The following is an 11,459-nucleotide window of genomic DNA, read 5'->3' as shown; positions in this document are numbered from 1 at the left end:
TACAGCACAGCCCAGCACAGATACAGCTGCACTCACAGGGGCCCATCTACAGGGTCAGAGGTTTTGTCTTGGTCTGGTCAAACCCTGCTGCCACCAACACTTGAGAAAACACCACGGTGTGTCCAGCGTGGTGCAGCCCAAACGCCCCTCACAGGGACCCCCCTGGGCCCCAGCACTGCCTGGATCCAGACATGGACATTCCAAGTGTAAATCTTGGCCAACAGAAGACAAACCCTCTCCTCGTCCTGCAGGGCTCTGATTTTATAGGCACTCAGGATTCAGGAACCTCTATCAGAAGCACCATCCAATATCAGGAAAAGTCTTTTTATTTAATACAGCAGCTCTGTCCCATCAGTGCAATGCTGTTCCAGCTGAGAGCAGAGAGAAAAGCCAGCAGTTCCACACAGATGAGATGCTGCACTATGTCATTTATGTATCATTTATGATTTCCTATGTCATAAAAGGAGAAGGAAACAGATGATGGAGAGAGAAGCAGCTTGGTCTTAATCAAGCTCGGATGGAAAAAATTCAGTCTGTGTGCAGTGTGACTCAGATCCCAATATAGCTGTGTGTCCATCCAGATGCATAAATGCCAGGGTCTGCTGCCACCTGAGTTACACAAGGGCATCTGAAATGTGAAATGATGTTAGATACAATCTTGTCCTTCTTGAGATGCTGGAGGGGATTGATAGGAAACAGAAGGAGACACATATTTCAAGGACTAAATCCATATCCTCCAGATTTGAAAATCCAGCATAGGAGATCCTGATTTTTTTTAAGGCACCAAATTCCTCAAGCAGAGCTGAGCCCAAACCCCAGCCACAGTATGGTCCTGCTGGAGTAATATTTTCATTTCAGGCGTTGTACAAGCACAATCCCAGCACAGACACTTCATATTCAGACCTGTTGTAACAGAAATAATTTCATTTCTCCTCACAATCACTTAGAGACAAGAAGAAAGAAAAAAGTAAGCAGAAAACAACAGTCCTCAACTATGTTATCTGTTCTGTCAGCAAAACGAGAGAATCACATCAAAGCACAAAGCAGACAACAGGCACTATCAGGAAATTACAATATTTTTAAAGGAAGTCCTCTGCCCTCCATCAATACCACAAATTAGCACAAAAAGTAACAGCTTTGAGTGGGTATACGTAAAACAAACTTGGTCAAAATCGGTGACCACAAGCACCCAGGTCATGAAGCCTGACACTGATCAAACAGGGCTCACTCACAAAATCACAGCACCCTCCACCGCAGAAAAACATCTCCGCTGTTTGTGTCACCCAACACAGCCCCCCTGAACCAACATTCAAATAGTCAAGAGCGACACTGGCCCTTGGTAAGGGGATATCCAAGCACATTTACATCCCTGCACCTGCCCTGCTCCCCACAGCAGCAGCACCAAAATCCCCCCCAGCAGCACCAGCAGCAGCAGCAGCTCTATAAAGCTCCTCTTGGCATCCCTGACACTCCACCAACAGCAGCCACTGACCTGCCTCAGCCTCTGCTGCCACAGCCCCCTTGGCCAGCACGGCTCTGCTCCCCAGCTCGCAGCATGGAAACTTGTTACTCTCCACAGAAATCCAATATCACTTCATATGGGGCCACAATTGTGGCCATCACCACCCTGGAGGCATTTGCTGGCATGTGGATAAATGCTTTCATCGCCTGTGTGCTTTGCATTGGCTGGATCAAAAAGAAAACCCTGAACTCAAATGAGAAGATTGTACTGCTGCTGGGATGCACCAGGTTTTGTTCTTTGTGCTGTTCATGGGCATATTCATTTTTTTCAATAATTTATCCCAATTACTTTTATGTTCGCCCTGTACTTCAACTAGCTGTATTTTTTCAAGCCTTTTTTAATCATTGCAACTTGTGGGTTTCAGCCTGTCTTTGTGTTTTTTATTGCATAAAAATAGCCAATTTCAGGAACAGCTTCTTCATCTACCTGAAAGTGAGAATTGACAGGATGGTGCTGTGGCTCTTTTTCGGGTCAGGGATTTTAGCTCTGGGTATCGGCATCATTGCCTACGACGTCGCTGATAGACCGCACTGCAACAACCGCAATAACACCAGAGAAGGAAATTTTGGGAGGGCAAATATCAAAATGGATAAACATTTCTTCCCTTCTTTTTTCCTTACTGGCTTTGGATATGCTGCTTCATTCATGGCAGTCATCTTTGCTGCTGTTTTCCTTCTCTTTTCTCTTTGGAGACACAAATGCAAGATGCAGAAAAACTCCATGAAGGACCTCAGCATGGAAGCCCACATCAGAGCCATGAAATCTATTTTCTCCTTTTTAGTGATGTACAGCATCAACTTTGTATGTTTGGTGTTAAAAATGGTTTATGTCACAAAGAAGGGAAGTTATATGACATTTCTCATTATAGTATTTGAGTACACTTTTCCAGGTCTTCACTCCCTTATTCTGATTTTCAGCAATCCCAAATTAGAAAAGACACTGCTAAAGATTCTTCCTCTAGAAAGAAGTGTGAAGCACAAGATTTGCATGAGTTAGGAACTGTAATATAATGGAGCCCATGCAAAATGGTAATATCTAATTATAGAAAACAAGTAGTTTAATCTCTAATGCAACTCTCCAAGCACTGTAGATTATACAAATGTTCTCATCACTGAAGTTAAGAATATATCATTCAAATAGTATGAACTAAATCAGTATGACACATATTTTCAATTATAATTTCATTTATGTAATTCTTTGAATTTAATTATTGTCAATAAATTTATTTGGACATGGTACAGGGGCTGACTGTAAAGGGGTAACAATACTGCAAACCGGCCACAAATGCTCTGGCATTTTCTGATTGAAACAACTGAAATTTACAGCACGTTTTTCTCTATTTTGGTTTACCTTGCTGTCTGCTGTTGCTCTGTGCTCTGTGCTATATTATGGGCTGTATGACTGTCTGGCAGAGGCTGATAGCTCTGTGTGACCATGCTGACCCCTGTCACTCACCAGAGCTGGTCACTGACACACAAACAGTGAGGCAGGAACAGCCCCAGGGAGCTCAGGGGATGCAGAGCCCCCTTCCCACACCATCCCTGCTCTGTGTCCTCTGTGCCCCACTGCCTGCAAGGACAGGATTCCCTGCTCCGTGTGACTGCTCCCCTGGCCACTTGGACTTGGTGATGAGTTTGCCTTTTCCCAGTGCACTCTGGCTCAGTGAAACATGCAGAGGTTCTGCATCGAGGGAACAGCATGAGAAGTGATTGGAGGAGACAACTCACTATGAATTTACTGCAGCTCCCTTTTCCTTCCCCTTTGCTGCTCTTGTGGAGGAGTTGGAGGAGCTGTGGAAGGAGTGAAGTTGAGCATGGGATGAAAGGGTGGTGCAGGCAGCAGGTTCTATTTTGTGTTTGTTTCTCAAAATCCTATTGTACTTTCAGTAGGTAAATAAATTAAATTCATTTTCTGCATGACAAGTCTGTTTTCTCTGTGAAAGTAACTGGTGAGTGGCTTCACTGTCTTTATCTTGATCCACCAGCTTTCACATCCTATTTTCCAGCCCCTGTTTATGGGTGACAGTGAAGGAACAGTTGGGTGGGGGGCTGGCTTCTCCCTAAGGTCAACCCTCCACAGCAGGTGAAACATTAAGTAATTCCAGCATGAACACAACAGAACATGAACTGGTCACTTCTATCACCAGCTCAGATCCAGAGGCAGAACTTAAGCCTCTCCTCTGGACACAACTCCCCACTGAAAGGCCTGGAAAGTACAAGAACAACCACACCTCCTGTCTTCCCCTCCTGCTGCTTATGCATTTATCCTTTAACACGACAGTCTCAACCACTTTCACAGGAAAGCCCTGGTGAATCCCTCTTATTCCCTAAATCCAGTGCAGCATCATCCCCAAGAACCTCACATGCCAGAAGATTCAGCAGGCAGAACCAGCACGTTGCATGTGTTACCACACAAAACACCAGAGCCCCACCAAACCACGCTGCAGATCCCTCCTTCCAGTTCTGTGAAATCCCTGAGAATGTGGCACCCAGCACAGAAGCCCTGTCCTGTGCACCAGCCCCACTCAGCTGGCACTGGAGAGGACAGGGTGTCCATCAGCACAGCCCCACTGCACAGCCCATGGGGACAGATGCAGGATGTGGCCATGCTGGAGAAGCTGAGACATAAGAGATGTCAGAAGTCAGTGGGAATGGCAGCCCAGTGCTGGCACAGTATGGAAAACTGCTCTGGGTCACATTCCAGATTTTATGAGTGAGAAGTGTTACAAGTGCTTTTGTCATGGAAAGTGTTGATGTGCAGAAGCAGAGCTCAGGACCAGTTGCACAACATTCTTATTTGCAGAGCCATAAAAATGGCTGGGGGCAATGCTAAAAAAAGGCAGTGCTCCAATACCCTTGGCAATCACAGTTGTCTGAAAGCAGCCAGGAGGGAGCACATTTTCCCTTTTGCTGGGCCAGGAATGGAAGATTCAGGCTGTTGAACTCATGTGTCCAGTGAAAGCTCAGTATCAACATCTCAGCTTCATTCAGAAGCAACTACCTCCCACTTCCAAGAAAAAAGGCATCACCAGAGTCTACCAGTCCATGTAGAGCCTCCTCTCTAGGTTGTCTCAGTGAAAGAAGCAAAGAAGCAAAGGCCACAGATGTCAGCAGAGCAAGCAGAACCACAGTCAAAGATGCTTTTTTGTGAATCAGGTAGGATCAAGACTAATTTTTTCCCCTCACTATGGCTAATGGCTGCCATTGCAATAACTTGAAACATTGTAGCAATTAGAGTATTGGTATATTTAAACATATTCTTCTGTTGTTTTCATTTGAGATCAGACACATAGAAACACACAGAGAAGCTGAAGCACTTCTAGCTCTTAAGGAGATTGTTTACAGTATATCTCTAAGGATGCCCTCTTGTAGCCATCTGCTTCTTCCATTCACCCAAATATCATCCTGCAGATCCACCTGAGGTCTGCCAGTGCCTTTGCTCTGCATTGCAAGCACTTGGAGGCCCCAAACAAGCAGGGCACATTACTGCTTCCCCTTTTTTTTCCCATTTTTCTTTTGAAAAGAGGCTGTGCATTTCTCCCAAAAACATGGTGGATTTTTCTGAAGCTGTTCTTTCTTGAGTTCCCAGTCTTCATCTCTCTGGTCTAAGGGGATTTTTCTCAGTGCAGCTTTCCTGCGGTAGTTCCTGCTCTCCACCTCTGCTCTGGGAGAGAAACCAAGAGTGAGCACAGCACACACACATCTCCGTTCACAGGGGCCCATCTACAGGGTCGTGGCTGTGTCTTGGTCTGGTCAAACCCTGCTGCCACCAACACTTGAGAAAACACCACGGTGTGTCCAGCGTGGTGCAGCCCAAACCCCCCTCACAGGGACCCCCCTGGGCCCCAGCACTGCCTGGATCCAGACATGGACATTCCAAGTGTAAATCTTGGCCAAGAGAAGACAAACCCTCTCCTCGTCCTGCAGGGCTCTGATTTTGTAGGCACTCTGGATTCAGGAACCTCTATCAGAAACATCATCTAATATCAGGAAAAATCCTTTATTTTTTCTGTAATAGAGCATTTCTATCACATCGGTGCAATGCTGTTCCAGCTGAGAGCACTGAGGAAAGCCAGCAATTCCATTTTGATGGATCTCATCACATGGGCTTTCTATATCATAGAATTACAGAATGGTTTGGGTTGGAAGAGACCTTAGACATTATCTCATTCCATACCTCCCTGCCATGGACAGGGACATCTTCTCCTAGGCCAGGTTGCTCTAAGCCCCATCCAGCTTGGCCTTGAACACTTCCAGGGATGGGGCAGCCACAGCTTCTCTGGGCAATCTGTGCCAGGGCCTCACAGTCAAGAATTTATTCCTAATATCGCTAATCCTACCTACCTAGGCCATTCCCCCTTGTCCATGCCCTTGTACAAAGTCCCTCTCCAGCTCTCTTTTAGGTTCTCTTTAGACACTGAAAGGTGCTCTAAGGTCTCCACAGAGCCTGTGTTTGAGAGTGGTGGTTGATGCCCCATGGCTGCTGGTGTTTAAGAGGCATTTGGAAAATGCCCTTTGTAAGATACTTTAACTTCAGGTCAGTCCTGAAGAGGTCAGGCAATAGGACTAGCAGTAGGTGCCTTCCAACTGAACCACCCTATCATCTTCTATTACGTAGCTGCTCCCAAGGGCAAGAAACCTCTTTCTATAGACTTTTTAATTATAAACATATATATATATGCATATATATTTATTTATTTACACATGAGTATATATATATATGCCCTGGTCTTAGACAGCAGGACCCTTTGGTACAGTTTCAACAGCTGGCAATTAGCAGAGAGGCTGGCAGCAGACATGGGCTGAGGGTCTCTGTGCCATTCTTGGCAGCTCTTGTAGCATTGAGAGTAAAGCCCTTCTCAGGCAAACCAAATCTGATGCAAAATATGCATTTGCTATTCAGAAGCAGCTGTTTTGAAAGCAGCTGTTTCCTAACTTTTGCATGTTCATGCAAACCTCAGTAAGTGGTACTGATACTCGGCAGTGAAATATTACTAATATTTACATGTTAACAATATTTCCATGTTGATACATGCAATATTTCCATGTGGATGCAGTCCTCAGCACAATTCAGTGGCCCAGCCCAGGTAGGCAGGTAGTTCTTGCACCTGGCAACACCTGGAGAGTGACAAACAGCTGCAAGGGTCATGGTGGTGCTAGAGAGGGCTGAATTTGGATTCAGGAAGGATTTGGATACTCATAGGCCTGTACAGATATGCACATCAGCCCTGCATTTGGTGCAGCTCCTCATATGGTTTTAAAAATTTCTGCCTTCTTTCTTTTTGCATGACAGGCAAATATCCAAAACCGACAGAGATGCTGTGTAACAAAATGTTCCTCATATTTATATCCCACACACACCACTGAGTGGAGGGCAGAGCTGCTCTGTGCTGTGCAGCATTTTGTGCAGCACACTCTTAACTCTGCAGCACACACAGTCCTGCCCTGTTCCCTTTGGCACTGCTTGACCCTGGACATCACCTCTGGGACCTTCTGCACATCTGAAGGAGCAGATGGTAATAGAAATGACACTACAAGTTACTACCATTTCTCTTAGTTTACTCCAAGTTTGCTGATGTGAAGCAGTGAAGCCAGTGTGTGAGGGTGAAAGTGTCCACTGTGGTCATAAATTATAGTGGCTGGGCTTAGAAAGTATTCCTGAGTCTCAGTGATAAACTCTGGGCTGCCCACAGGCTGGGTTAAGGCTGTGAGGTGGTTGTACAGGCATTGTGTATTTTATAGAATGTTCTAGTCTGGGCATTTGAAACATCTTCCTGGTCATTAGATCTCCCAGCCACGCTGAGCCATGCAGCTGTGGGGTGACTCAGGCCAGCATGTGGTTCTGAAAGACAAGTTTTCCACCTTAAATCAATCATTCATCTCAGAAAACCCTTCATCAGCTGACCTGAATCACCATAGGCTGTTGTTAAGGTGTCTCAGACCAGGACGTCAATCATTCTGTCAATCAAACTGTCAATCATTCTCCCCTGTGCCTCTGCCTGCCACGGCATTGCCCTTTGGCATCATCCAGGCAATTCTCTACCTCTGCTGTCAGCTTGCTCCCATGGCTCTGGAGCACATTCCAGGCACAGCAAATGCTACAGACTTGGCAGGAATTACTGGTGAGATTAGTGCAAAAAGGACAGCATTGAATAGGCAAGTAATTGCTATAAATTATTCATGCAGGGGCAGAAGTCTGCAGACTTTCACCCTCTAGATTAGATAATATTTATCTCTTCTGGTATAGAAACTAAGTCTGCCAAGAGCTGAAAACAGTATAACAGAATCTCCACTGGAAGACAGCACCCCATTCTCAAAGGTCTGGCAGACCTGAGCTTTACTACCTAGACACTGGTTAGGTAGTCAAAAAAATCTAATTTGCAAAGCTTTATTATCAGCAGCTGGTTGCCTAAATGCCTTTAAACTGAAAGGCTGAGGGTAAGAAGGGCTGATACATCTGTGTGGAAGGAAAGTGGTGAATAGCGAGGGATTACAGCATGTCAGCTCCAAAACCAAAGACTTCAGCTCTAAGATGGTCTGGATGCCCCATTCTGGCAGTTTTCAGCTTCATCACATGGGATGGGGCTTTGAGCAACCTGGTCTAGTGAAAGGAGTCCCTGTCCATGGCAAGGGGTTGGAATGAGATGAGCTTTAAGGTCTCTTCCAGCCATTCTATGATTCTGTGTTGGGTGGGTAGGGAAAATACAAAGCTTTCATACTAGCCAGAGCTTGGAAAGCAGAACTTGTGGCTCATATACAAAGTGTTTTGGGGTCTGTACAGGGGGAATTTGTGCCATTTGGTTGTTTTTTCCTATGGAAGGACTCTGATGATGTGTGAGGATAGAAGATGGGCATGGGGCATTTCAGCAGGAACCAACAAGCTGTAGAAGTACAGCAGAAGGACAGCAGCACCTACAGAAGGGTTTATGTGGATTAATGAAAAGCAGCATTTGTAAGGCACTGGCCTCCTCAGACATTTGGCCAGTCACTGTGCCTGATTTTGAGCTTGGAAGCTTGTGTGCTGCCCTGGCAAGCTGGAGATCTTCAGTTGAATAAATGTCTAAAAAAAAAAAAAGGGCGGGGGGCGATATACATGGTATCAAAGCAGTCTTGAGAATGTGGAAGTGGTAAAAGAGATGCTAGTGAAGGATGATGGTGGGACTGTAAAGTCACAGAAAAACCCAGGGAGTAAAAACACTTTTGGGATCTCTCAACACTCCAGGGTCTGGCATATGCAGTTTCATAGGCAGTGTAGTTAAATTCCAAGTAGTGTTGGGACTATGGCTTGCACTGAACAAGCTGGTTGGCCTCTGGTGATCTGTCCCACTCCTTTAGAAAGATGCAGGATGGGACTCAGCTCAAATCCTTGCAGTAAAGCATCCTAATCCAGGGAAACCCCTTTGCAAGGATGAAAATACCTTGAGCCAAGCTAATGGCGGGAAAACAGGAATAGTAATTGGGAACCATTAAAAAGCACATTTCTTATGGCATGTGCTGCCACAGTGCTAACTGTAGGCAATTAGGACAACACAGATTTTCCCAAAATTTGGAAGTAATATGTGGCCATCCTATTAAATGGCCTAATTTTCAATGATTATGTAAAAAAAATAGGATGGCTTTTTTTTTTTTTTTTCTATAAGAAAAGCCAAATGATATACATATAAATATATACATACAAACACAACTGCTGAGGGCTGCTCCTGAAAAACTCAACCCGTATATTTGCTATTCACCACTGTAAGGGGTTAACACTTGTCAGCTGTTGCTTTCATTTCTGTTGCTTAATAACGGCTCTGCAACATCCTTACAAAAACAATGATGTCATGAAGTGGTAACGATTTTGAAAACATACCAAGAGAAACCGCAGGAGGCAGGGGAATAAAAGAATGTCTTCTCACGGCTTCCCCGTGACAAGCCCGTGTTTGCTCATCCACTACAGCCTGTGTGTCAAGGCTTTAGCAGGCTTTGGGGAGAAGATAAGTAACACGCTCTGTTTGTTCTGGTCTTCTGTGGAGCAGTGAGGTTAATTTTCACCGCAGCCGCAGCGGGACCTGCCATCACCACTCACTTTTCCAAGAATTTGGAGCACTCCAGATGCCCGTAGATCTCCGCGAGCCTGCGGGGAGTGTCTCCGAAGAGGTCGGCGGCATCCATAGCGGCGTGCAGGGAGTGAAGGGCGCGGAGCACCCGCAGCTTCCCCGCCTCGGCAGCGAAGTGAGCCGCGGTCCAGCCCACATCGCTCCGCAGGCAGTGCCGGGCGCCGTGATCCACCAGCAGCCTGACCAGGTCCGACCGCCCTGGCAACGCGCAGCAAAGCCAGGAGAGAAGATGCTTTGGAATTTATACCTTCGGGATGCAGGAGGCAGTCACACACATAATTCCCTCAGACACGGATTTCACCCACCTGACTATCTGGTTTATCATATAAATGATATTGAATAGGAAATGCTGGTTATTTTCTCCCAAACGAAACTGTTTCCAAAAGAAATTTACAACAAAACCAGCCAAATCAAAAGGCTGTCTAATTTCTGAACACCACATCTCAGTTAGTCATTGACCAATTAGCTATTTCATTGCTTCGTTTTGGTTTTTAGTTAAATTGCAAAATAAAATTTAAATGCTGAGAACAGGAAAACCTGTGTGTGAACAGCTTTACTAAAACAAAGTTGTTTTGGATAGCAAGTAGAGAAATTACTTCTTTTTCATTCACCTTGACATTTTTCCAACAACTGGAATTGTTTAAAGAAGCAAAAAAAGTTATTTCTACACTACTTCACACTGCCTTGACTGAGGTACACTATTCCAAAGCACATCTAGGCTCTGTCAGCTTCTCACCATCATTTTTGTTAAGTAGCTCAGTCCCCTTTGTTAATGTTTAAATGCCTAATAATCCATCAGGACAAAAGGAAAACATGGTCTTAAGTGTAAAGCAGGAAATCACACACTTGATTTCTGAGCAACGACAGATGCAATGACATGAGATCCCAACAAACACTACAGAACAGAGGAACAGAGGTCCAGTTTCCCATTTTACACTGTGTACAATTATACATTATATATTGTTACATTATCTCTTTTTTGGGCTGCAAAGGGATATTTGACTTTACCAGACGCTTCTGAAGGTGAATGATCAAATGAGAGCTGCAAACAGCTCCAGTCCTGCTTGAATTGTTTATTTAAGCAGGTGGGATATAAAGGGAGAGCAATGTAAAACACAGGTACTATTTTGTTCTATTTGGTTTCAGAAATACCTGGTGTAAATACAGTGGGTTTGACTTCCTGCTCTTTTCCACTGGTGTTCATGAGAAATAAACTCATGGAGTCATCTCTTAGAAAAGTAATGGGGGGAAAAGGCAGCCATTCCCTATCTGCACATCATGTAAATTGCAAAGTGTTGTGTGATGGAAGAAAAAAAAGCTAAAAACCACTTCACCAGCAGTCCAATAAACTTTTTTGTAGGCAAAGTTCCCATTTAAATGGATATTTAACCTTTTTCTGCTCATTAGTGACAAAATTACCTGATACAAGCTGAGAATTTGCCAGTCTAGATACAATCACAGGTGACCAGCATCACCTTTTATGATGTCCATTCACAGAGGTAACAGAGCTGGGGCTGCCCTTACCTTTGGCAGCAGCCCAGTGCAGGGGGGTCCTGTCATGCCAGTCGACATCCTTCTGGTTTGGGTCACAGCGCCCTGCCTTCAGAATCTTTTCCACCAGGTCATAGTCACCCACAGCCACGGCTTCGTGGAGCTCTGTCATGCTGCACTCTTCAGGAAGGTGCCTGGTAACAGAGGGATGATCATTTAGTGGGTGTTCACTGATGTATCAGCTCCTCTCAGCAGCTTTCATAGGTCAAGCAGCAACTGGATTAAAAATGAGACAGGCACTGTAAGAAACCAAGATTTGTCCAAAAGTAAGGAAAAAAGGAATGACAG

General features: G+C 45.0%; 2 protein-coding genes across 2 annotated transcripts; one reads left to right on the top strand and one right to left on the bottom strand.

Moving 5' to 3' along the window:
- Nucleotides 1–1,555: 1,555 nt before the first annotated feature.
- Nucleotides 1,556–2,518, top strand: LOC136358352 (taste receptor type 2 member 7-like). The gene has a single exon (XM_066314280.1). It carries the CDS (start codon nucleotides 1,556–1,558, stop codon nucleotides 2,516–2,518), a length of 963 nt encoding a protein of 320 aa, XP_066170377.1.
- A 2,277-nt stretch (nucleotides 2,519–4,795) lies between these two features.
- ANKRD66 (ankyrin repeat domain 66) lies at nucleotides 4,796–11,345 on the bottom strand. Its single transcript, XM_066314691.1, has 3 exons — nucleotides 11,145–11,345; nucleotides 9,590–9,818; nucleotides 4,796–5,185 (listed from the first exon to the last, which is right to left on the bottom strand). The coding sequence occupies exons 1-3, from the start codon at nucleotides 11,281–11,283 to the stop codon at nucleotides 5,005–5,007; spliced, it is 549 nt and encodes a 182-aa protein (XP_066170788.1). The 5' UTR covers nucleotides 11,284–11,345; the 3' UTR covers nucleotides 4,796–5,004.
- Between the last annotated feature and the right edge of the window lie 114 nt (nucleotides 11,346–11,459).

The sequence above is a fragment of the Sylvia atricapilla genome, chromosome 3 (genome assembly GCF_009819655.1).
Source record: "Sylvia atricapilla isolate bSylAtr1 chromosome 3, bSylAtr1.pri, whole genome shotgun sequence".
Taxonomy (NCBI): Eukaryota; Metazoa; Chordata; class Aves; order Passeriformes; family Sylviidae; genus Sylvia; species Sylvia atricapilla.
Note: the sequence above shows the minus strand (reverse complement) of the source record. Positions and strands in the feature narration are given on the sequence as shown.

Coding starts and splice junctions, on each gene's coding strand:
- LOC136358352 (XM_066314280.1), top strand. CDS start 1,556: ATGGAAACTTGTTACTCTCCACAGAAATCCAATATCACTTCATATGGG.
- ANKRD66 (XM_066314691.1), bottom strand. CDS start 11,283: ATGACAGAGCTCCACGAAGCCGTGGCTGTGGGTGACTATGACCTGGTG. Junction 9,819..11,144: donor GCACTGGGCTGCTGCCAAAG/GTAAGGGCAGCC, acceptor GCGCGTTGCCAG/GGCGGTCGGACCTGGTCAGG. Junction 5,186..9,589: donor TGCTCCAAATTCTTGGAAAA/GTGAGTGGTGAT, acceptor TTTCTCTCCCAG/AGCAGAGGTGGAGAGCAGGA.